The sequence below is a fragment of the Physella acuta genome, unplaced genomic scaffold (assembly GCF_028476545.2).
Source record: "Physella acuta isolate Inbredline_101_S28 unplaced genomic scaffold, ASM2847654v3 ptg000476l, whole genome shotgun sequence".
Lineage (NCBI taxonomy): Eukaryota > Metazoa > Mollusca > Gastropoda > Physidae > Physella > Physella acuta.
In genome coordinates, this window is record NW_026731995.1 from 1,204,554 (window position 1) to 1,232,076 (window position 27,523).

At 46.3% G+C, this 27,523-nt stretch overlaps 1 protein-coding gene across 1 annotated transcript in view; it reads left to right on the forward strand.

Moving 5' to 3' along the window:
* LOC131943989 (uncharacterized) overlaps positions 1-19,246 on the forward strand; it is a 48,289-nt gene extending 29,043 nt beyond the window's left edge. Inside the window, exons 2-5 of the mRNA XM_059304416.1 lie at positions 1,846-2,442; positions 4,342-4,562; positions 5,444-6,862; positions 19,069-19,246. Coding sequence (XP_059160399.1) covers positions 1,906-2,442; positions 4,342-4,562; positions 5,444-6,862; positions 19,069-19,201 — 2,310 coding nt within the window. The 5' untranslated portion in view covers positions 1,846-1,905 and the 3' untranslated portion in view covers positions 19,202-19,246. The remainder of the gene's footprint in view (positions 1-1,845; positions 2,443-4,341; positions 4,563-5,443; positions 6,863-19,068) is intronic.
* Positions 19,247-27,523: the final 8,277 nt, after the last annotated feature.

Consider the following 27,523-nt stretch of genomic DNA (forward strand, 5'->3'; position numbering starts at 1 on the left):
TTTCATTTTGTAGATCGTTTATCAATATATGCTGTGACGTCATTGTTCTCAGTCTGTTGAAAGGAGGCGATGACGTCAAATAGCTGCACATACAACTAGTTTTTATGTAATTACAACCATAATTAATGATATCGCGTGTTTTATTGATGAATGTAGAAGAATTGCCTTCTTTTATTGTATTGAGAAGATTCTTTAGTTTTATCGTGAACGCAACTTTATAGCGTGGAGGTAGGGTGGCTTTCTTTGGCCGTCCAATTAAACACCATCTGTATTCTGGCCGTCCAATCAAACACCATCTGTATTCTGGCCGTCCAACTATTCGTCTGTTTTAAAAAGGTTTATTTATAGTAAAGCTGCTTCATTTATTTTGTGTTTACGTGTCCAGTTTCTGTGTCTAGTTTACGTGTCAAGTTTACGTGTCTAGTTTACGTGTCTAGTTTACGTGTCTAGTTTACGTGTCTAGTTTACGTGTCTAGTTTACGTGTCTCTATTCTGCTGTGCTGTGTCAAACGTTGGATGGTGACTGCTGATATTTTGTGTTCGACCAGGCCTGCTGAATGTACATGACAAGTCAGTGGTGGGGGTGGGTTGGGGGTGAGTTGGGGGTGGGTTGGGGGTGAGTTGGAGTGAGGTGGGGTGGGGTTGGGGGGTGTTGAGATTTCCTGCCAGAAATGTTGTCTTGTCACAAAATCTGGCCATGTCTGGACGTGGTGGCCAGACAGGTTGACGGGGATGGAATGTTCTAGATTGGACGGGGATGGAATGTTCTAGATTGGGCGTGCATTCAGCATGGTCAGCTCATCGAGGTGTATTCATCTGGTTGTTCGTGTCTGTTAATCTAGTTGGTCCTTTCTGTAGGTCTTTTTGTAGGTCTTTTTGTAGGTCATGTTGTAGGTCGTTGTAGGTCTTTTTGTAGGTCATGTTGTAGGTCTTGTTGTAGGTCTTGTTGTAGGTCTTGTTGTAGGTCTAGGTTTTGTTGTAGACCTATGTCTTGTTGTAGGTAATGTTATAGGTCTTGTTGTAGGTCATTTTGTCTAAAAAACATGAACGCATGCTCACTGAACAATTTCATTTTTTACTTAAATGATTGATATTTTCTGGTAATGAACTATGTAGTACAGTGTGCCCCATAAAAAGTGACGAACTTAGTAACGTGTGACGTTAATAGAATACGATTGACACTTGTGATCTATTACATCTACAATCACAATTAATCGAATACATCCCCCACCTCACAAAATACAATCGCCCTTATATCCCCCACCTCACAAAATACAATCGCCCTTATATCCCCCACCTCACAAAATACAATCGCCCTTACATCCCCCACCTCACAAAATACAATCGCCCTTACATCCCCCACCACACAAAATACAATCACCCTCACATTGATGATAACGGCATCGAATAAAACTCCACGTAATAAATACGATCCATAAATGTAGCCGAATACAATTCTGAATACAATCCATTCAAAAACTCGATCCACACCGAATACGATTCACAATATCACAGAATATTATCCACCGAATACGATTCAAAGATATTACCGAATACGATTCACACACCACCGAATACGATCCCCACACATCACCGAATACAACCCACACATCACCGAATACAACCCACACATCACCGAATACAACCCACACATATCACCGAATATGATCCCCACATATCACCGAATACGATCCCCACACATCACCGAATACGACCCACACACATCACCGAATACGACCCACACATATCACCGAATACGACCCACACACATCACCGAATACGACCCACACACATCACCGAATACAACCATGACTGACGTCTAACAAGTTGTCCCTTGTCTTCCAGACGTGGCGACTTGCTGTGGTGGGTTTTGAACCTCGGCCTCTGAAATAAAAGCAGGATGGTATGTCGTTTCTGCTGGACTCACCTTACAGTCCGCCATCTTTCAACCGTCACATCCGGAGCCTCGTCCGCCATGACCTCTACACGGGGTCACGGGATGACCTCTACACGGGGTCATGGAACGTCTCCCGTCCCACCCAGCAGGAGGGCGTGGTCCCGGGCACGCCCCGGGAGGGGGACCGGTCCAACTCCAGCGTGGAGAAGCTGCAGCAAGTCAAGAGCCTCACCCCGCTCCCCGACTGGGGGGTGGCGCTGGAGAGGTGGGGCGTCTGGTGGGAACTGCACGTGTACGGGTTCTCTGTCCTGTTTCTGATCCTGACGGTGGTCAGCGCCGCCGTCTTCATCCGCTTCCGGTTGCGGGTCCGGAAGTTGAAGATTGTGTTCAACACGCTGCTGCTGCTGGCCACTTCCGGTCTGCTACGTGCGCTCTTCATGCTGCTTGATCCGTACGGATATAAAAGCCGGATGCCGGAATTAGTCGTCGGAATTTTGACGCAGGGGGTGTATCCCTTGTTTTGTGCCTGCTACGGTCTCACTCAGGTTAGTGTCATCTAACGTCATATAATATCATCTGTTGTCATATAATGTCACATATCTAATGCCATCTAATTCCGTATGTCATCTAATTGCATCTGTCATCCTATGTCATTCAGTGTCATCTAAATTCACTATTTCATGTCTGTAGTAGGGGCGATAACTATTGATTTTAGCGTAGTAGATAGGGTAGATAACTAGTATGTTTATTTTACGAGGGAGCCAAGGGAGATAACTCATGTGTGTATGTTTGTGTATGTGTGTGTGTGTGTGTTTGTGTATGTGTTTGTGTGTGTGTGTGTGTACGTCAAGACAGAGTTGTCTGACAACGTCGGCAAAGTTTTGGTCCGTTTGTTGAACTGTTGGTCCGTTTGTTGAACTGTTGGTCCGTTTGTTAAACTGTTGGTCAGTTTGTTGAACAGTTGGTCAGTTTGTTGAACAGTTTGTTGAACTGTTGGTCAGTTTGTAAAACTGTTGGTCAGTTTGTTGAACAGTTTGTTGAACTGTTGGTCAGTTTGTTGAACTGTTGGTCAGTTTGTTAAACTGTTGGTCAGTTTGTTGAACAGTTGGTCAGTTTATTGAACAGTTTGTTGAACTGTTGGTCAGTTTGTTAAACTGTTGGTCAGTTTGTTGAACTGTTGGTCAGTTTGTTGAACAGTTTGTTGAAGTGTTGGTCAGTTTGTTGAACTGTTGGTCAGTTTGTTGAACTGTTGGTCAGTTTGTTAAACTGTTGGTCAGTTTGTTGAACAGTTGGTCAGTTTGTTGAACAGTTTGTTGAACTGTTGGTCAGTTTGTTAAACTGTTGGTCAGTTTGTTGAACTGTTGGTCAGTTTGTTGAACAGTTTGTTGAACTGTTGGTCAGTTTGTTGAACTGTTTGTTAAACTATTGGTCAGTTTGTTGAACTGTTGGTCAGTTTGTTGAACTGTTTGTTAAACTATTGGTCCGTTTGTTGAACTGTTGGTCAGTTTGTTGAACTGTTGGTCAGTTTGTTAAACTGTTTGTTAAACTATTGGTCAGTTTGTTGAACTGTTGGTCAGTTTGTTGAACTGTTTGTTAAACTATTGGTCCGTTTGTTGAACTGTTGGTCAGTTTGTTGAACTGTTGGTCAGTTTGTTGAACTGTTTGTTAAACTATTGGTCAGTTTGTTGAACTGTTGGTCAGTTTGTTGAACTGTTGGTCAGTTTGTTAAACTGTTTGTTAAACTATTGGTCAGTTTGTTGAACTGTTGGTCAGTTTGTTGAACTGTTTGTTAAACTATTGGTCCGTTTGTTGAACTGTTGGTCAGTTTGTTGAACTGTTGGTCAGTTTGTTGAACTGTTTGTTAAACTATTGGTCAGTTTGTTGAACTGTTGGTCAGTTTGTTGAACTGTTGGTCAGTTTGTTGAACTGTTTGTCAGTTTAAGTGTCGGTCAGTTTGTTAAACTGTTGGTCCGTTTGTTAAACTGTTGGTCAGTTTGTTGAAATGTTTGTCAGTTTGTTGAACTGTTTGTTAAACTATTGGTCCTTTTGTTGAACTGTTGGTCAGTTTGTTGAACTGTTGGTCAGTTTGTTGAACTGTCGGTCAGTTTGTTGAACTGTTGGTCAGTTGAACTGTTGGTCAGTCTGTACTTGACACCAAACAGCAGACACATATCTTGCACAAGTTCTAATCCCGAAGATCCACCACCGGGTGGAGCCAATCAATATTTCGTTACACGTCTGACTATAAACAGAGCCGTCAGCTCATGAGCCGGGGCCAGAATTTCATTGGCTCCGGTACACACGGCGCATCAATCCCGGCTTTTGTACTTTATAGCAGGAAATGAAATTCTTTTTCTTCGCTGGGAGACTGCGCATGCGTAATGTAATGCAATCTGAATGTGTGTGATCGATGTGTGACGTCATGCATCTGGCTTATCTGGCAGGTCATGCTGCTCCGTGTGACCAAGGTCGACGTGGGCAACAGCAAGGTCAGGAGTTTGAGCTGGTTGATGGGGTGCACCTTGACCTACCTGTTCCTCGTGGTCATCATTGAGTCCCTCGTCTCATTCGAGCGCTCACTCAAGCTGCTGCTGCTGTTAGACAGCGGCTGTTTCATAGCCTGGGCGCTGTACCTCAGTATCACGTTCATCTGTAGCGGCTTCAGGTGAGTTCTGTCACACAGGTGTGTCGTACAGGTTTGTATATAGGTGTATGACACACCTGTATGACACACCTGTATGACACACCTGTATGACACACCTGTATGACACACCTGTATGACACACCTGTATGACACACCTGTATGACACCTGTATGACACACCTGTATGACACACCTGTATGGCACACACACCTGTATGACACACCTGTATGACACACCTGTATGACACACCTGTATGACACACCTGTATGACACACCTGTATGACACACCTGTATGACACCTGTATGACACACCTGTATGACACACCTGTATGGCACACACACCTGTATGACACACCTGTATGACACACCTGTATGACACACCTGTATGACACACCTGTATGACACACCTGTATGACACACCTGTATGACACCTGTATGACACACCTGTATGACACACCTGTATGACACACCTGTATGACACACCTGTATGACACACCTGTATGACACACCTGTATGACACCTGTATGACACACCTGTATGGCACACCTGTATGACACACCTGTATGACACACCTGTATGACACACCTGTATGGCACACACACCTGTATGACACACCTGTATGACACCTGTATGACACACCTGTATGACACACCTGTATGACACCTGTATGACACACCTGTATGACACACCTGTATGACACCTGTATGACACACCTGTATGACACACCTGTATGACACCTGTATGACACACCTGTATGACACACCTGTATGACACACCTGTATAACACACCTGTATGGCACACATGTATGACACATATGTATGACACACCTGTATGACACACACACACCTGTATGATCCACCAGTATGACACACCTGTATGACCCACCTGTATTCTATCCACAGACTCACACAGTACGCCACTGAGACCAAACGAGCACGCAAGGAGCTGAACGCCTTCAGCAACAACAGGCGGGGCAACACGAACGGGGCGACCACCCCCACTGACGCCATCGGTCACGTGGATTTCCCGGCCACCACACCCGACTCCCCGCCATTTCCCGTCACACTTCCGGTATGTGCGGAGATCAACCCCGCCCCACCCCCACCCCACAAACCCAACAGCAACCTTCGTCTTTCCCGCCCAAAGCTCAAGATCTCGGAAAAAGATCACATGATGGTTACCATAGCAACCGACGACGATGACGTCTCGACGAGTTCGACTGACGTCGAGACGTCCAAGGACGATAACTCGCGGCGTCAAAAGAAGGGCTACAAGCACGTGCAGAAGACAAAGAGCAGCAGGATGAAATCAAAGAGCTCAGGTCCCTACGTGCCCCTGCCTCTAGCAGACGACCAAACACGGAAAAAACCGGCTACCGGTGAGACAAAAACGCGCTCAAAAAGCGGGCGTGATGCGAAACACGAGACGATCTCTCCGGGAACAGCCGCGCTCTCCACCGTGGAGGCCGTGGGGTCCTACAGTGTCGCCTACCAGGGAAGCTCCACCCACTATCTGACCCCCACCCACACGGGCGACAACCTCGTCGATGTGGCGTACGGCACCGTACCGGAACTGCCGCTACTCCAGCCACCGGATGTCCGCTCCACCGAGGCGTGGAACACCCTGAACGAGGTCATCAAGTGCGAGCCGCGAGACAGCCTGGACGAGGATGACGAGGGGGACAACCCCAGCCCGACCCCCCACACACAGCCCCCCGCGCCCCCCGACACCGCCGCCCTGGAGGCAGCCACGCCCACCGTGGGCACGGACTTCCCGGCGGAGAGTTGGCCCGAGGACACATGTGAGCGGTCGGTCTGTGCTACAGCCGGCCAGAGACTCGCCCACCAGTACGAGGTTCTAGCCCAGGCCGAGCAGACCATCAGCAATCACCTGGATCACGCCAGCGGCTCCCCCAGGGACAACGGCTACCTGGCCGACACGGAGAACATTTTCTACTGCACCACCTTCAGCAAGGCCAGTAATTCGTTACATCGCCAGCCCTCGTCACGTGATGATGTGGCTCATCTAAGCGGCGATCTCTCATCGCAGAGGTCAACGCCCTCCCATTCGGATGATGAATCGACCACCAGCGCCGGCTTGTCGGAGCGGATGAGAACAATGATGCCGGCGGCACTCAGTCTCTTCAGGATCCGCCAGAGTAAAGTAGTCCAGCGCGCCGTCCATCTGACCTACTTCCTCACTTTTCTCTTCATGTTCGCTTGTCTGCTGCAGCTCTACACGGTCTTTGGGGTCTATGGGGTCCTCGGCACGATCCCTAGACCCGACCCCTGGCCCTGGCTCATATTTCATACCATATTTCGGTAAGTATGTGGGTATATGGGGTAAGTACAACGTGGGTATATGGGGTAAGTATGTGGGTATATGGGGTAAGTATGTGGGTATATGGGGTAAGTATGTGGGTATATGGGGTCAGTATGTGGGTATATGGGGTAAGTAAGTGGGTATATGGGGTAAGTAGGTGGGTATATGGGGTAAGTATGTGGGTATGTGGGGTAAGTACGTGGGTATGTGGGGTAAGTAGGTGGGTATATGGGGTAAGTATGTGGGTATATGGAGTCAGTACGTGGGTATATGGGGTAAGTAAGTGGGTTATGGGGTAAGTATGTGGGTATATGGGGTAAGTAGGTGTGTATATGGGGTAAGTATGTAGGTATATGGGGTAAGAATGTGGGTATATGGGGTAAGAATGTGGTGTATATGGGGTAAGTAGGTGGGTATATGGGGTAGGTATGTGGGTATATGGGGTAAGAATGTGGGTATATGGGGTAAGTATGTGGGTATATGGGGTAAGTAGGTGGGTATATGGGGTAAGTATGTGGGTATATGGGGTAAGTAGGTGGGTATATGGGGTAAGTATGTGGGTATAAGGGGTAAGTACAACGTGGGTATATGGGGTAAGTAAGTGGGTATATGTGGTTAGTACGTGGGTATATGGGGTAAGTATGTGGGTATATGGGGTAAGAATGTGGGTATATGGGGTAAGTATGTGGGTATATGGGGTAAGTTGGTATATGGGGTAAGTACAACGTGGGTATATGGGGTAAGTATGTGGGTATATGGGGTAAGTAGGTGGGTATATGGGGTAAGTATGTGGGTATATGGGGTAAGTATGTGGGTATATGGGGTAAGTAAGTGGGTATATGTGGTTAGTACGTGGGTATATGGGGTAAGTATGTGGGTATATAGGGTAAGTATGTGGGTATATGGGGTAAGTATGTGGGTATATGGGGTAAGTATGTGGGTATATGGGGTAAGTATGTGGTTATATGGGGTAAGTATGTGGGTATATGGGGTAAGTATGTGGGTATATGGGGTAAGTATGTGGGTATATGGGGTAAGTACAACGTGGGTATATGGGGTTAGTACGTGGGTATATGGGGTAAGTATGTTTGTATATGGGGTAAGTACAACGTGGGTATATGGGGTAAGTATGTGGTTATATGGGGTAAGTATGTGGGTATATGGGGTAAGTAGGTGGGTATATGGGGTAAGTACAACGTGGGTATATGGGGTAAGTATGTGGTTATATGGGGCTGATTAAGCTTGGGAGGGTCCCCGGGCTGAAACTTTACTTTTTGGGGGCCTCTGATATATATATATATATATATATATATATATATATATATATATATATATATATATATATATATATATATATATATCCGAGATCCGCCAACGTGTAGTACTAAATAAATTGCTTTTTACTTTAGGCCTATAGAAATCTCAAACCTCTGAATCAGAACATATACTTACAAGCTGCATACCCGTGATCCGCCACGGTAAATCGTTTTTAAATTTACCAACACAAACACAAAAGAAAACACAAACACAAAAACAAAAGAAAACTCCAATACAAAAGAAAACACAAACACAATGCAAACACAAACGAAAACACAGAAGCAACACACAAACACAAACACAAAAGAAGAAACAATTGCAACACAAACATAAAAGAAAACACAAATACAATGCAAAAACAAACGAAAACATAAACGCAACACAAACACAAACGCAAAAGAAAAAACAAACGAAAAAAAAGCACAAATGAAAACACAAACACATTGCAAACACAAACGCAAAAAAAACACATACGAAAAAACAAACACAACACTCATAACATTAACACAACATAAACACATAGTGATCACAGTCTAGCCCTCGGCGGCAAATCGCACCCTGTCCGAGCGCCGGTGGACGCGCCTGACTCGGTGAATTACTATAAAAACCCCAGCTTGTCCGCAAAACGAAAGATAGAATAATAATTAGTAAACAGTACGTTCAGTGTATAAAATAAATAAAAGGCAGTATTTAAAATATCCGTGTATTACCTACCATATTGCACTTTATCAATTCATGCTTTTTTTCAGTACTTTAAATTTTTTTAAAGTACAATAGAGTTTCATGACTCAAACCATTGCGCACCTAATGAACGCGATGACGCCTGTATATTAGTGAGGAATAGTTGATTAAAAATTATAATTAGTAAACAGTACGTTCAGTGAATAATATAAATAAAAGCCTTTTATCAATCCATGCTAATTATAATATTTCAACAATAATGTCCTTTTACACGTCTGCAGAAGTTGCATTCACATTTTGCTAATTATATTACTCCAACAATAATTCACTCTTGGAGATTTGCATTCACATTTTGTTTATTAACGTGAGTTGAATTTATTTTAAATTACCTCCCTTGGCTGGCAAATTTACAAAACAGTTGAATTAATTATCATTATTAAAATGTATCCACTTTTTCTAAGAATCTAAACAAAAATTATATTTGACATTGATCCGTTTAATATGTTGTAGCAATTTGAGTGTATTTAATATTTTCTTTACGTTATGCTAAAGAGTAAAAACTATGAAATAAATTTAAATAAATAAATAAATAAATAAATAAATATATATATATATATATATATATATATATATATATATATATGTGTGTGTGTATATATATAAACAGACCCTAATATATTACTTATAATAAGACACTGCAATGCAAGTGATGTGTTTATTTTAATGGTTCCAAAATCTATAGCGATGACGGAATGACGGAATGACTGACACACTACCACTAGCCTTATAATTATTGATCCCACTGTCATTCAAGTATTTATCTAACGTGTGCGAAAACAAAACTGACACCAACAATGAACCAAAATAAGTATCCAATAGATCCAATGTAGTCGTTACAGAGCAGACGATAAAGACTTGGAACTTGTTGGATTACAGACGCAAAAAGAAAACAAAGAATTTCAAACCACTCTATGTAGGAGATTATCACTAACATACAGAGGTTAAACTAGGCCCAGCTAAAAACAGTAGGCACGGCATTAGCGTCAAAAAACCACACCTCCATCCTCTTGTGTCAACCTTTTATGAGGCCCACTAATAGTTGGATTCCCACACGTGTCCATTTAAAGAACGCCACCCCTGACCTCTACACCCGATATTAACGTTCACTAAAAGTAAAGGCCTAACTGTGTTTTTAAAAGTTTAAGTCATAGACTGTCCAAACCATGTTCATTTTCTTTTGTTTTTGGCCTAATGTAGGCCTGACTGGCGTAGAAACAAACCCTCCCAACTAGTGTACAAATAAACGAACCCTCCCTATAATTGTACAAATAAACGAACCCTCCCTATAATTGTACAAATGAACAAACCCTCTACCAAGTGTCCAAGTTAGTAAACCCCCTCCCCCCCGAAACTATATCAGTGAAAATGAAAAGCCCATCACTCGCTACAATTTCTATTTGGCCAGCATCCCACCCCACCATCCCACCCCACCATCCCACCCCACCATCCCACCCCACCATCCCACCCCCGCATCCCACCCCACCATCCCACCCCACCATCCCACCCCACCATCCCACCCCCGCATCCCACCCCACCATCCCACCCCCGCATCCCACCCCAGCATCCCACCCCCAGCATCCCACTCTCGCATCCCTCCCCACCATCCCACCCCACCATCCCACCCCATCCCACCCCACCATCCCACCCCACCATCCCACCCCACCATCCCACCCCACCATCCCACCCCACCATCCCACCCCACCATCCCACCCCCACATCTCACACCAGCATCCCACCCCACCATCCCACCCCACCATCCCACCCCACCATCCCACCCTCGCATCCAAATCACTTGTTATAGAATTATGACATTGCCTTTCTGCCCGGCATCTTCCGGTCAATGAAAAAATTAAGGTCTAATTTTCCGGCACAGCTGAACTTTCCGATAGAATCGTGCCGGGACTGCTAAGATTTGAGCCCGGGAGTGGGGTGGGGCTGCTAGAGAGACCTGCCCTTAGAGAGTGGAGGTTTCTTTGATTCCATTTACGTTTTTTTTTTTCGTCCGCGTATCAGGGAAATTCTGGTGGAGTAAAAAATGTAGTCAGATTTGCCGAGATTTACGGGCCCAAAATATTAATACACACTATCTCTTCATCTCTCTGTCTTAAAGCAAGTTTTTTTTTTTTACGGCTGTAGGAACTGAACATGGAGCGTCCTGTTCGTCAAATTGTTAGTCTGTTAGTCCATCTGTTAGTGTGTTAGTCCGTCTGTTAGTCCGTCTGTTGGTCCATCTGTTGGTCCATCTGTCCTCCTGTCTGTTCGTTCGTCTGTCTGTTGGTTCGTCTGTTCATTCCCTGTAATGTTATACTTTTAAGACTACTGGAGAAATATTTCACGATCTTTTACATTTCTTTGTTTTTACTTTCTCGTATAAAGGAAGTATTGTAATCGTGCAAAAAATTGAAATCGAGAGACGTTTTACACGTTCCTGAGTCGGAAAAACATAGTTTTGCAATATTGTCCGTATGTCTGTGTGTGTATATGTGTATATCTGTGTGTGTATGTCTGTGAACACTATAACTTGAGTGCCGGTACAGCTAGGCTGATGAAATTTCATATATAAGTATTATATTCAGCGATTTCCAGTAAAAGCAAGCGGAACTTATTCTACTTTTTTTTTTCGAAAGCCTATAACTTGAGTACTGTTTCACATAGATAAACGAAATTTCACATATAAGTAAAAGATCTAATTATCTGCCTTCTGTTAAATTTTGAGTAATTCCCGTCGTCGACCGGAAGTAGTACTTTACGCTAATTCCGATTTCTCAAAAACGCATATGAATTTATAAAGTAGCGTACTAGTATTCCGCAAAATTATACACATTGTTTGCCGTTCATTTGATGCGCAATTCTTTTTACAAGCTTTTATTTAGCTCAATTCCTCTGTCTGTCTAGATCGAAACGCCCGAGCGAAATTTCGGACACTTCTAACTGACAGATACGGTTCGTAGTTGGAAGGTGGGTCAAAACATGAAGACAATGCATCATACCATTAAATTTGACTTTATTGGATACCTAATTAATTTTTTTATGAATTAATTAAAATTTTGACCAAATTAGTAGGCAGTTCTATCCAACTACTCCACACGCGTCACCGCGTTCAATAGACTTCATCACGATCAATAGGCGCGCAATGGTTTTTAGTCATGTAACTCTATTGTAAATAAAACATGTAAAGTACTAAACAAAAATTTCATAAAAACCATTTTAATAGCAAGCTTTTATGTAATAATGCACTAAAAAGTAGAAAATAAATTATACACTACTATTTAAATAACTATAAAGAAAAGCGTGGGTCTCTTCCTAAATATTAGTAAAGGTATCCAATAGATACTAAAGTAGCCCAGGCTTTTCTTTATAGTTTTGGAAATAGTAGTGTATAATTTTTTTTCTACTTTTTAGTGCATTTTTACATAAAATCTTGTTATTATAACGTTCTTTTATGAAAACAAAATTTCTACGAGATTCAATTCTATTTTCCAAAAGTTTAAGTAATTAAAAATTGATTAAAAATTATGTCTATACCCCGAGTTGCTATCCCCCGAAGTGTTATATAAGAATATTCGAGAAAGTTTAGGGGAGATCACTCACGCTTTATTTATTTCCCGACTGCAAAGTAAAGACAAAACCAAATGTGGCCCCTATTGGCTTATTAAAAAAAACTATTTAATCGTTAAATAATACCAAACGTTACATAGAATGGGTGCTAAAGCAAACAAAAAAAAGTCCTAAATAATTGTGAATGTTATTGCATACATTTAAATAAGACAGTCAATAGCTAGCACAATAACAAGACCAAGATATTAAGCTGAAGTCGCCCCCGCCCATCCACCGACCCCCTCCCTTCTGACACACACACACACACACACACACACACAAACATGGTGGCATTAACAAAACAATGTCTGGGTTTGTGTGGGGATACGTCATGGTGGTGTGTGGGGGTTGTCAGTGGGGGAGTGATGTTTGTGTTCACGGTGTGAGGATGGGGTCGTAGTACGTGGTGTGGAGGTGGAATCGTGGTGTGGGGGGTTGATGGTGTGGGGGGTCGAGGTGTGGGGGGTTTATGATATTTGGGTGGGGTCGAGGTGTGGGGGTTTGATGGTGTGGATGTGGGGTCTTAGTGTTGGGGTTGATGGGATGGGGTCGAGGTGTTGGAACTGATGGTGTGGGGTGGGGTCGAGGTGTGTGGGGTTTATGGTGTGGGGGTGGGGGTGGGGTCGTGGTGTGTGGGGTTTATGGTGTGGGGTGGGGTCGTGGTGTGTGGGGTTTATGGTGTGGGGGTGGGGGTGGGGTCGTGGTGTGTGGGGTTTATGGTGTGGGGTGGGGTCGTGGTGTGGGGCTGATGGTGTGGGGTGGGGTCGAGGTGTGTGGGGTTTATGGTGTGGGGGTGGGGGTGGGGTCGTGGTGTGGGGGGTTGATGGTGTGGGGGTGAGGTCGTGGTGTGTGGGTGTGGTGGTGTGCTTTGACTATACCTGCCGGTAAATAAAAACAAACGACGAATGTGGGTTGTGCGGGAGGTGGGGGTGGGTGGGGTCTAGGCAGAAAATAAACTTAGCACCAATTTGTATTTGACGTCTTGGATAAATCGTCTGACTCGACTTTTCATATCTCTGGGGGTATAGATTCTCCCCCCCCCCAACACACACAGACCCCAGGGCATTCGTAGACTTTAGAGTGTGGCACCGCTTCAAGCAAGACACCCCTGACATTACAACTATGCACTAAATTTACAATCTGGACACTTGCTTTTGTTTATAGACTGCAAGGATTCATGGCTTAGTAAGTTTTTTTTTAAGTTAGAAATATTTTGTAAATAATAGCTGAGACTACCACAAGGCTACCACAAAGCTACCAGTCTGACTGCCAATGTGGCTCCCCGTTTGTCCCCCCCCCCCCCTGCTGAGGTCACGTGGCTACCCCAGTCGCCTCCCCAGTCCAGGGTCAGATGGCCAGAAAACCAAATTTATTTCTGAGACTGGACAAGATCAATGGCCAGCCAAAAAAGTGGAAATAAAACTCTCCGTAGCGAAACAAATCGTTAGATCTCGAGAAGTGAGAAAGTGCACTGGCCAGATTTTCGGGGCTGTTCTTCACCGGCAAGTTCTCTCTACATTTGTTATTAAAGTTTTCTTTAACACTTGATAAAAACATCCCACATCTCATTTAATGAAGAACATCTAGAATTGTGGATTTCGGGGCCATTTCGGTTTTTGTAAACAGTACAATTTGAGGAGGCTTAATTGGAGGGGGGAGGGGGTCATTGCATCAGCGGTAGGTAAAGTAGAGTATATATCAGTAGCGGGCACTCCACCAACACTCCACCAAAACTTAACCTAACACTCCACCAACACTTAACCTAGCACCCCAACCATTCTAATTACAATTAGTGTAAACAAATCCACCAGGCAAAAATCAACTAGCGACTTGACGGAAAATTACGTGACGTTTTCCAATGACAGTGATTCCCATCCAATCCAAGTTTAATTGAAACCAATCCATGTTTTAAGCACAGAGGATATGTGTGGCGAGGGTGGGAGAGCGGGGGTGGGGGAGCGGGGGTGGGGGAGCGGGGGGTGGGGTGGATCGTGACGTGAACGGACAGCAAAAGATCCGGACTGCCGCCTGGCATTCTGATTGGGACTTTCTGGAACTTTGGGGAGAGATTTGCTTGAGCTGCCTCATCCCCCCCCACACACACTACCTAAAGCACAGATCATGTGACACACACACACCACCCAACACACACACACCACCCAACACACACACACCACCCAACACACACACTACCTAAAGCACAGATCATTTGACACACACACACTACCGTACTAACACATTACAGGACACACACACACACACACACACACACACACAAACCACCCAACACACACACACTACCTAAAGCACAGATCATGTGACACACAGACTACCGTACTAACACATTACAGGACACACACCACCCAACACACACACACCACCCAACACACACACACTACCTAAAGCACAGATCATGTGACACACACACTACCGTACTAACACATTACAGGACACACACCACCCAACACACACACACCACCCAACACACACACACCACCCAACACACACACACACACACACACCACCCAACACACACACACCACCCACCACCCACACCACCAATCGCCACCTTCACACCAATCCCTATTTAGTGACAGTTTTACAACAGATTTTAGCCTGCGGAATATCCTTTCTTTATAAATATCTCCATGAATTATTAACTTCTATTAGCCTCCCTCTCCCCCCACCCCCTCCCCGTATGAACCGACAGAATTCTACTTTAGTTTCCTGACGTAAGCAAAAGTTTTCTTAATTTAATTATTTCTGAGGTGTCTCTCCGAGTGTTCATCTAATTAGCCGTGGGTAATTAGTGACGTTGATTGCCTGCTTTGAAAAGATTCCTGTTGCTACGTCCCCCAATTACAGCGGCGCGTCCTTGACGACATGTTTCAGCAACATCTGACGTCACTTCCCGTGGAAAGTTTTCCCAGATCTTGAAACTCGGGGCATCTATATCTGACACAATTACTCCAGAAACTTGTGGCATCTATATCTGACACAATTACTCCAGAAACTTGTGGCATCTATATCTGACACAATTACTCCAGAAACTTGGGGCATCTATATCTGACACAATTACTCCAGAAACTTGGGGCATCTATATCTGACACAATTACTCCAGAAACTTGGGGCATCTATATCTGACACAATTACTCCAGAAACTTGGGGCATCTATATCTGACACAATTACTCCAGAAACGTGGGGCATCTATATCTGACACAATTACTCCAGAAACTTGGGGCATCTATATCTGACACAATTACTCCAGAAACGTGTGGCATCTATATCTGACACAATTACTCCAGAAACTTGGGGCATCTATATCTGACACAATTACTCCAGAAACTTGTGGCATCTATATCTGACACAATTACTCCAGAAACGTGTGGCATCTATATCTGACACAATTACTCCAGAAACGTGTGGCATCTATATCTGACACAATTACTCCAGAAACTTGTGGCATCTATATCTGACACAATTACTCCAGAAACGTGTGGCATCTATATCTGACACAATTACTCCAGAAACGTGGGGCATCTATATCTGACACAATTACTCCAGTAACTTGGGGCATCTATATCTGACACAATTACTCCAGAAACTTGGGGCATCTATATCTGACACAATTACTCCAGAAACTTGGGGCATCTATATCTGACACAATTACTCCAGAAACTTGGGGCATCTATATCTGACACAATTACTCCAGAAACTTGGGGCATCTATATCTGACACAATTACTCCAGAAACTTGGGGCATCTATATCTGACACAATTACTCCAGAAACTTGGGGCATCTATATCTGACACAATTACTCCAGAAACTTGAGCATCTATATCTGACACAATTACTCCAGAAACATTTATTTTGCTGGCTAGGGATCTCGGAGAGATAAATTTCGGATGCGGGTAAAAAAGAAATTGCGATTTAAATGTTTGTTTGATCGCTATGTCAACGAAATCGGTTCGTCCTTGTCTTAACATCATTAGGGGATGGGTGGGGGGGGGCGCATTTTTAGTGTCAAACAAATATAATCGAGAGGTGATTTATTTCTGATTAAAACAAAAAATCTAGTGGAAAGTAGTGTAGTGGATGGTGGATCTGGTGGGTGGTGGATCTGGTGAGTGTTGGATCTGGTGGATGGTAGATCTGGTGGATGGTGGATCTGGTGGGTGGTGGATCTGGTGGATGGTAGATCTGGTGGATGGTGGATCTAGTGGGTGGTGGATCTGGTGGGTGGTGGATCTGGTGGGTGGTGGATCTGGTGGGTGGTGGATCTGGTGGGTGGTGGATCTGGTGGGTGGTGGATCTGGTGGGTGGTGGATCTGGTGGATGGTAGATCTGGTGGATGGTGGATCTAGTGGGTGGTGGATCTGGTGGGTGGTGGATCTGGTGGGTGGTGGATCTAGTGGATGGTGGATCTGGTGGATGGTGGATCTGGTGGGTGGTGGATCTGGTGGATGGTAGATCTGGTGGATGGTGGATCTAGTGGGTGGTGGATCTGGTGGGTGGTGGATCTGGTGGGTGGTGGATCTAGTGGATGGTGGATCTGGTGGATGGTGGATCTGGTGGATGGTGGATCTGGTGGATCTGGTGGGTGGTGGATCTGGTGGGTGGTGGATCTGGTGGGTGGTGGATCTGGTGGGTGGTGGATCTGGTGGATGGTGGATCTGGTGGATGGTGGATCTGGTGGGTGGTGGATCTGGTGGGTGGTGGATCTGGTGGATGGTGGATCTGGTGGATGGTGGATCTGGTGGGTGGTGGATCTGGTGGGTGGTGGGTTTGGTGGGTGGTGGATCTGGTGGGTGGTGGATCTGGTGGATCTGGTGGGTGGTGGATCTGGTGGGTGGTGGATCTGGTGGATCTGGTGGGTGGTGGATCTGGTGGGTGGTGGATCTGGTGGATGGTGGATCTGATGGGTGGTGGATCTGGTGGATCTGGTGGGTGGTGGATCTGGTTGATCTGGTGGGTGGTTGATCTGGTGGGTGGTGGATCTGGTGGGTGGTGGATCTGGTGGATGGTGGATCTGGTGGGTGGTGGATCTGGTGGGTGGTGGATCTGGTGTGTGGTGGATCTGGTGGGTGGTGGATCTGGTGGGTGGTGGATCTGGTGGATCTGGTGGGTGGTGGATCTGGTTGATCTGGTGGGTGGTTGATCTGGTGGTTGATCTGGTGGGTGGTGGATCTGGTGGGTGGTGGATCTGGTGGGTGGTGGATCTGGTTTATCTGGTGGGTGGTTGATCTGGTGGGTGGTGGATCTGGTGGGTGGTGGATCTGGTGGGTGGTGGATCTGGTGGATGGTGGATCTGGTGGGTGGTGGATCTGGTGGGTGGTGGATCTGGTGGGTGGTGGATCTGGTGGGTGGTGGATCTGGTGGGTGGTGGATCTGGTTGATCTGGTGGGTGGTGGATCTGGTTGATCTGGTGGGTGGTTGATCTGGTGGTTGATCTGGTGGGTGGTGGATCTGGTGGGTGGTTGATCTGGTGGGTGGTGGATCTTGTGGGTGGTGGATCTGGTGGGTGGTGGATCTGGTGGGTGGTGGATCTGGTGGGTGGTGGATCTGGTTGATCTGGTGGGTGGTTGATCTGGTGGTTGATCTGGTGGGTGGTGGATCTGGTGGGTGGTTGATCTGGTGGGTGGTGGATCTTGTGGGTGGTGGATCTGGTGGGTGGTGGATCTGGTGGGTGGTGGATCTGGTGGGTGGTGGATCTGGTGGGTGGTGGATCTGGTGGGTGGTGGATCTGGTGGGTGGTGGATCTGGTGGGTGGTGGATCTGGTGGGTGGTGGATCTGGTGGGTGGTGGATCTGGATGATCTGGTGGGTGGTTGATCTGGTGGGTGGTTGATCTGGTGGATGGTGAATCTGGTGGGTGGTGGATCTGGTGGGTGGTGGATCTGGTGGGTGGTGGAAAGTTAATCTGGTGGATGGTAGATCTTGTTGGTGGTGGGTGGTGGATCTAGTGGATGGTGGATGTGGTGGATTGTGGATGTGGTGGATCTGGTGGATAGTTGATCTGGTGGATATTGGATCTGGTGGATGGTGTATCTGGTGGATAGTGGATCTGGTGGGTGGTGAATGTGGTGGGTGGTGGATCTGGTGGGTGGTGGATCTGGTGGATATTGGATCTGGTGGATGGTGGATCTTGTGGGTGGTGGATCTGGTGGGTGGTGGATCTGGTGGATCTGGTGGGTGGTGAATCTGGTGGGTGGTGGATCTGGTGGATCTTGTGGGTGGTGGATCTGGTGGGTGGTGGATTTGGTGGATGGTGAATCTGGGGATCTGTTGGGTAGTTGATATGGTGGATATTGGATCTGGTGGATGGTGGATCTGGTGGATAGTGGATCTGGTGGATCTGGTGTGTGGTGGATCTGGTGGGTGGTGGATGGTGGTAGGGTGGGTGGTGGATCTGGGTGGATCTATTATTGGTTTCCTCTCGAATAACTGACTAGCCAAGGTTTAACTGTATGTTTAGTTAGACAAGGTTTAACTGTAGCTTTAGTTAGCCAAGGTTAGCTAATGTTTAACCCATGTTTCTGTTGACCACCAGGGCCACGGAGTTCTCTATCGGCCTGACGACAGCTTTCATCGCCTTCTTCAGCCTCAACCACCGCCATCAGCGGACCAGGAGACGGCTACAGCAGCAGCAGCAGGTAGACCACACCAGAGACTGTGTCGTCTGACAGCCACATGTGGCGCTGGTGACAACCACATGTGACGTTGGTGACAACCACATGTGACGCTGGTGACAACCACATGTGGCGCTGGTGACAACCACATGTGACGCTGGTGACAACCACATGTGGCGCTGGTGACAACCACATGTGACGCTGGTGACAACCACATGTGGCGCTGGTGACAACCACATGTGACGCTGGTGACAACCACATGTGACATATAAAAACAGTTCCTGACCGTGGTACCATGGGAACTGCCAAGAAAAAAAGGCCAGAGACCAGCAATAGTGGAGGGAGCTTTATGGGGCTGCCCCTGTGTCGTGGGTACAAAAGATGACATGTGACCCCCCCCCCCCCCCAATCACAACCACATCTGGCAATTTGTGACAACCCGGTATGTCAGAAAACCCCATCTGATAATGTTTATCTAAACCACAAAATACGTTGTTATACAGCGCATATGTCGACAACCCTGAATGTCACGACAACCCTGAATGTCACGACAACCCTGCTGAAGTATTTCTCTTCAGATTCTGGCCGCATATCAGTCCCGGTAACGGTGTTGACTACTGCTTAAAGTGGTACCATATAACGGAAATGTGAACAAATAGAGAAGCGTGAAAAGTGTACATAAAACACCTCTGTATATAGGCAAAACGTTTGCATACAACATGTAAATTACAGACTGACCTTGACCTATCAATTTCAAGGATTACTTATGTACAGTTGCCTGTTTAAAGAGACTGACAGATGACCTACTGACATGTGACTTACTGACAGATGACTTACTGACAGGTGACATACTGACAGGTGACATACTGACAGGTGACTTACTGACAGGTGACATACTACTCCTGAAAAATGTTGACATTTTATTAGTTTTAATCTTTTCATTCATTTGATCAACTGTTTTAATCTGAAATTAAAAATTCAAACGTATTTTGTGCGTGTTTAATGTCATTTTTTGTACATGTATTGCATTGTGTGAAGCTAGCTGATTAATAGCATCTACCGATGGTAAAGTTTGACTGATCTTATACACAAGTTTGTGTACACCTGTCTGTGTACACCAGAATAATTCATTACGTACACCAAGACTCAGCCCTAAATCATGCCTGGCACAATGCTGTATGACGTCAATGAGGTTACATTGAGTTGATTGGTGCGCTTGTTGCTAATGGGAACAATCATGTGAAACAGATCACATAAATCAAAACACATCATGGGATGTGGATACAGATCAACTTAAAGACATGGGATGTCGCACATCGTGGGATGTGGAACATTATGGAGCCCAAATACAAAATGAGTCACGCCTTTTTTAAAATTCTCCTTCCCCAGCTGTAGACTGCATTTTATCATCAACAAAAGTGTCGAACTAGTTTAAATTAGTAGGGTCGGTGTGGTCGAGTCGGTAACGCTCATGGTCGCTAAACCGTAAAGTCTCGAGTTCAAACTCTCTTGTCAGTTAAGGCTCGTTAACTCTTCTAGTATGTTCGTGGTTGGACAAAGGTTAAGTCTGCAGATCCAAAAAAAAGCAGGCTATTAACACGTATACTTGTTTTGCAAGGAATCGCTTCCAACGTTAAAATTAAGAAGGAACCAAAAGAATAATTAGTTGTCAATATCAGTACATGCACATTTTTATCTGAACAGAATGATGAGTTGTTTTTTTTTGAAAACTATCTTAAATACACTTAAGTTCTTTTGCATTTGGACTTCTCATGTAATGTGGGGGATGGCACATCATCTGATGTGGGATGTGCACATCATGTAATGTGGGATGTGGCACATCATGTGATGTGTGATGTGGGATGTGGGATGTGGGATGTGGCAATCATGTGATGTGGGATGTTTGATGTGGCACATCATGTGATGTGCACATCATGTAATGTGGGATGTGGCACATGTGATATGGGATGTGCACATCATGTGATCTGGGATGTGCACATCATGTGATGTGGGATGTGCACATCATGTGATGTGGCAAACATCAAGCACCCAATAGTTGATTATCTCAGCACGCACATCTCAGCCCTAAACACACCCTCCACCCCCACTCCCCGCCCCCAAATGTTAAAAACCCTAATTAGATCTCCATAATTGGAAAATTGACCAAATGTATATCACGATAATTGAACATCCATGATGGCCAGTAAAAAAAATTCAATTACTTAAAAAATTTTTTAAGGCTGAGTGCTTTCATTGAACGTTTGCGCGTGACTTGGTTATTACACGGCCGTGACGTCACATGACCTTTCAAAAGCCAATCAGAGTGGAATCTAATAATTTTTTACAATCCCCCCCCTATCTGGCAGTAAAACACTAAACGTCAACAAACTAGCTAGCCTAGTTTCAGTAAAATACTAAACCTTCATATTTTCAAGATCACAAAATGAAGTAGGGTGAGGGGGGGGGGGAGAGAGAGAGGATGAATGCCAACCTACCCAGATGGAAAGTTAATCCTTGAGTTTACAAATGATGAAAAGATAACCCGGCAAATCGTACTGTAGCTAGAGTTGTCTGTGTGTGTGTCTGTGTGTGTGGGGGGGGGGGACTAGAGTTGCCTGCAGTGTTTCTTCCAGACTTTTTTCTCCAGGGGGGACGGGGGGACTTTATATTTTCGGGGGGGGAGGGGGGGGGAGCATACAACATTTACCGGGGGGTGGGGGCGGACACTGGTAAAAGTATGTGTTGTCTGTGGGGGTGGGGCTAGAGTTGTCTGTGGGGGTGGGGCTATTGTATGTGGGGGTGGGGCTATTTTCTGTGGGGGTGGGGCTATTGTCTGTAGAGGTGGGGCTAGAGTTGTCTGTGGGGTGGGGCTAGAGTTGTCTGTGTGGGTGGGGCTAGAGTTTTCTGTGGGGGTGGGGCTAGAGTTTTCTGTGGGGGTGGGGCTAGAGTTTTCTGTGGGGGTGGGGCTAGAGTTGTCTGTGGGGGTGGGGCTAGAGTTGTCTGTGGGGGTGGGGCAAGAGTTGTCTGTGGGGGTGGGGCTGACCACAATCTGACCACACGGCTGACCACGGGATTGCCATTAATTGAGGAGACGCCAGTTTATTCAGTTAGTGGCTTCTGACGTCATCTTATCAGCAGGCGTCAAACTAATGACGTAACTGTGCTGTAAAAAAAGCTAATTAGAACCAGACAACGCCATATTTTTCTTGGCCCCCTCCCCCCTCCGCATCACAGCACCCCAGGAATCAAGTCGCAAATGTGCGCCCTGCTGTCGCCTGTGTCCAGTGGTGATCAAAGACGGAGACCCGGGCTCATTAAGATCACGCTCATAAAACCTTGATGGCAGCTGTCAATCACTGACCAAGAGTTCCAGAAGTGTCACCTGCCACAGCTAAAAAGTGAGACCTACAAAAGCTGTGTGAGACTACACCAATCATTTCAGTCAGACCGGTGTGAGAGTCTACACCCAGGATCTGAACTCAAGACTTTCGGGTCAGCAGTCGAACGCTGCACCATTCGACCACAGCGTTCCACGTGTGGGTTGTTCTAACTCTCGGTCTTCTTAGCTGGGGCAGCGTGTTCATGGCAAGTATATGTGTTGGTGTGTTGGTCCTGTGTTGTTGGTGTGTTGGTGGTGTGTTGGTGGTGTGTTGGTGGTGTGTCGTTGTTGTGTTGGTGGTGTGTTGTTGTTGTGTTGGTGGTGTGTTTGTGTGTTAATGATGTGTGGCTTTAGCTCTAGTTATATGTGTGTACGTGTGTGTTTCTGTATCCGACGTGTGTGTCAGTCTTTGTGTCTGTGGTTTTGTGTGGCTGTGTGTCAGTATGTGTGTGTGTGTGTGTGTGTGTGTGTGTGTGTGTGTGTGTGTGTGTGTGTGTGTGTGTGTGTGTGTGTGTGTGTGTGGCTACATGTGTGGAACATATCGATGACGTCAGATTTGTACTGTCTAATTTTAAAACAATTCACATCTCCTGTCTGGCCTACTCCGCTGGAGGGGTCCTACATAACGACAGCGACCCCTATCTACAGGGGTCAGATCCCAGCAGCTCTGAGAGCCGTGGTTACTTGATGACGTCGTAATGGAGCCGGTAATTAGGTTCCCGCCTCACCCAGGGGTCATCGAGAATTGTGATGGGGGTCATCGTGGCAGCCCACGGTTTTCTTATGCAAGAATAGAAATCAATCTATTTTTGATCGAGATGAAATATTGATTTTTTTTTCGCCCTCCCCCCCCCCCACATAACCACTAACGTTCGCCCCATCCCCCAACCCCTAGCTCCAGCTCCCCCCCCCCCCCCCCAACTTGGCTAACTGAACTACTAAAGATGGATCTAAATTGAAAACCATTTTTATGCAACAGTGTCAAATAGTGCTGTAATGAATCTGGGCTCTGTGTGTAGGGGGCGGTGCTGTGTGTGTAGGGGGGCGGTGCTCTGTGTGTAGGGGCGGTGCTGTGTGTGTAGCGGGCGGTGCTCTGTGTGTAGCGGGCGGTGCTCTGTGTGTAGCGGGCGGTGCTCTGTGTGTAGGGGCGGTGCTGTGTGTGTAGGGGCGGTGCTGTGTGTGTAGGGGGCGGTGCTCTGTGTGTAGGGGGCGGTGCTCTGTGTGTAGGGGCGGTGATCTGTGTATAGCGGTGCTGTGTGTGTAGGGGCGGTGCTCTGTGTGTAGGAGGGGGTGCTCTGTGTGTAACGGGCGGTGCTCTGTGTGTAGGAGGGGGTGCTCTGTGTGTGTGGGGGGGCGGTGCTCTGTGTGTAGGGGCGGTGCTCTGTGTGTGTGGGGGCGGTGCTCTGTGTGTAGGGGCGGTGCTCTGTGTGTGTGGGGGGGCGGTGCTCTGTGTGTAGGGGCGGTGCTCTGTGTGTAGGGGCGGTGCTCTGTGTGTAGGGGCGGTGCTCTGTGTGTGTGGGGGGGGCGGTGCTCTGTGTGTAGGGGCGGTGCTCTGTGTGTAGGGGCGGTGATCTGTGTGTAGGAGGGGGTGCTCTGTGTGTAACGGGCGGTGCTCTGTGTGTAGGAGGGGGTGCTCTGTGTGTAACGGGCGGTGCTCTGTGTGTAGGGGCGGTGCTCTGTGTGTAGGGGGCGGTGCTGTGTGTGTAGGGGGGCGGTGCTCTGTGTGTAGGGGCGGTGCTCTGTGTGTAGGGGGCGGTGATCTTTCTGTAGGGGGCGGCGCTCAGTGTATAGGGGCGGTGCTCTAAGCTTATCGGGTTTTTGAGCTCCTCTATTTCATCTTTCTCCCTATGTGTTTATTTGTGCTGTAGGAATACATTGAAATTAAAGCCCTATCTTGCACGGCCTTTTGTGTCTTCGTCTGCTCCCCTGTCTTTGTTTATCACGCACCCCAAATATTTGAGTCTGTTGGATTCTTGCTTTCACGCTACACAAATATGTGAACTTGGTGTATCAATCTACAACTGCTTCGTTGAACCTTGGTGTATCAATGTAGAACTGCTTCGCTGAACCTTAATTACCCAATTAGAAATAGTTTACCTATGACTTTTTTTTTTATTTTTCCATCATTAGTTTTCCAATTTGGCAACTCGGATGTGATCGTTGCCCTACCAGGTCAGCTTGACTAAAAACCCGCTAACATTAGCGCGTCATTTTCTTCTCATTTGGCCTCGGCCCGTGATGTCTTCTGGATGGCGGCAAATTTCTCTAGTAACGTGATTGTACGCGGGGAGATTACTGGTCGTCTGATGAGCCACATTAGGGGGAACTTGAACAAAAAAGGGGGGTAACTTGTTTATGTAAATCTGGGTGTCGTCGCCTGCTCTGGCGAGCCTCATAATTTTATATTGAAAAAAAAATGTTTTAGAATTAGGTTGGGTTTTGTCATCCCAAGGTTTGTGTCATCTAGAGAATATCTGTTATGTTTTTCGTTGGAATATTTTCTATCTTCGCTTCTCCATCTACACATCTGACCAGACAAAATGATCCACGTCACATTTTCCGTTTGGCTTCAACGTTCGCGTGTCCACAAGTTCATGACCTTGAGTGTCGGACACAGAGGACAACCTCTGACGTCATCCGTGAAATTAGAGGCGGCTGGTTGCTTCATCAAGTGGAGTTGAAGGTGCTAATGACATGTCTGACTGCAGGTGCTAAGGGTGGCTAATGTCTTGTCTGACCACTTGAGCTTCCCACACCTTTACGTCAAAACCGTCGTTAGCCCACTCGTCTTTATGAATGTCTTGTTAGCCCACTCGTCTATATGAATGTCCTGTTAGCCCACTCGTCTTTATGTATGTCCTGTTAGCCCACTCGTCTGTATGAAAGCCCTGTTAGCCCACTCGTCTGTATGAATGTCCTCTTAGCCCACTCGTCTTTATGAATGTCCTGTTAGCCCACTCGTCTGTATGAATGTCCTCTTAGCCCACTCGTCTTTATGAATGTCCTGACTAAAAGAATCCCTCACGAAGTCCCGGACTAAAAGGTTCCTACAAGAAGTCCCTGATTAAGTCCCCCCTCCCCCTCAAGATCGCGACGAGCAAAGCCCCTCTTGAGCTGAACTTTTCTGCCCTCGACTCCCGTCTACTGCCTGGTACCAGACGCCGCTAATCTTCCACTGGTCAGTCCAATCCTTCAAGACAAGCAACTTAATCGGACAATCCCTCCCTCGTCTCTGGGCCTGGTGTCCGCCCCATTCAGGCTTCTCTTCCCCACCAAACCCACATAAGCCCAGGCTTCGGGATATTTTAAAAAAGGAGCTTCACTTTTTCTACTGATAGTTTGCTCCTATCGTCTGCATCGATTTACTATTTCCTCGCTTACCGAGGGTCTAGTAATCGACCTAGAGTTGTGCCCCCTTTTAATCTGGGTGCCATTCGGTTAATTTCTTCGCTTTTGAGGGGAGATTGGGAAAAAAGGAAGAAGAATAGAGGCAAGGGGCGATAATACCTCACGCAATTGGATGATTAGAATGGATGGCCGCCCCTGGCCAAACTATCTGAATGACCCGAGCGAAGATTGGCGGGTTTACCACTTTGCGGGAAGATTGCTGGGTAAACTTTTTCCACTTTTTGTTGGGGGGGGGGGCAACTCCACCGTTATTTTTTTGCTGATACCATCCTCACCGTTCCGGGGCCATCTCTAATAGCCCGGTAGTTACTTGCAAAGAAGAGGTTACTTGGTAGGTTACTTGGTAGGTTACTTGGTAGGTTACTTTAAAAATAAAATACCACAAATGTACATCAACATTTTTGTTCATGACAAAATACAATGATGTTATTGTGTAATGGTGCCATACAAGTATATTATTTCGTTGATTATAATGGGGTTAGAAGCAGGGGCGTAGAGAGGGGGGGGGGGGGGGGGGGGGGCGGGGGGTGCGGACCGCACCGGGTGACACCATTTAGGGGGGTGACACCAAGGCAAAAAATAACAAAATATATAGAGAAAAACTCGAGGGGGTGCAAATCGAAAGTTTGAGGGGGGGGGGGGGGGGTGCAAATCGAAAATTTGAAACTTTGTCCCTGGGAAGGGTCTCTATGCCTCTGGTGGGGTGACACCATTAAGTGCCGCACCGGGTGACACCCGACCTCGCTACGCCACTGGTTAGAAGATATAATTCTACGGTCACATGACCCGAGTGACGACATGAGAAGTTGAACAATTTGATGGACGGCCCTAACCGCCCTCAGTAGGTGAGTTAGGGCTGACGTTAACGTTTTGAAATCATTTGACGTCATCGTATCGATGCTGACTGGGGAGGGGGTGGGTGGGTGACATAACGGATGTAAACTGATCACAATTTCTGTAAACTGATCACAATTTCTGTAAACTGATCACAATTTCTGTAAACTGAACACAGTTTATGTAAACTGAACTTTAAAACTGAGCACAGCTTGTGCTAACAAAGCGCTAAAAGCCACATCCGGGGACTTGTTTCTGTAAGGCGCCAAGGGATCTCTACCGTTCTCTTTTCGTGTGTCTGTCATCCTACTGATTTCAACGTGAATCTTATCAGAGGCGTAGCGACCCCTCCCGGCGCCCGGGGACAAACTTTCCCGGCGCCCCCGCCCCCCAAATATTTTTTATATTTATAATTTAAAATAGCAGCTAAAATGAGCTTATTTTGGCGCCCCGAGGGTCGGCGCCCAGGGATATATGTAACACCCCCTCCCCGTTGCTACGCCTCTGAATCTTATTGTTGGGCGGTGAGAAATATTTTTGGGCCGCGAGAAATATTTTTGGGCCGCGAGAAATATTTTTGGGCCGCGAGAAATATTTATGTAATGACGGTGATATTTCACGATCTGGATTTCTAAAATTAATCTTTCGCTGATTTGAGTTGACTCAATTTTTTATTGGGATGTTTCTGTGAACAAATATTTATTTTGGCCCTTCCTGCAGTAGCTATAAAACCGATCTGTATCGGGCAGGGATCG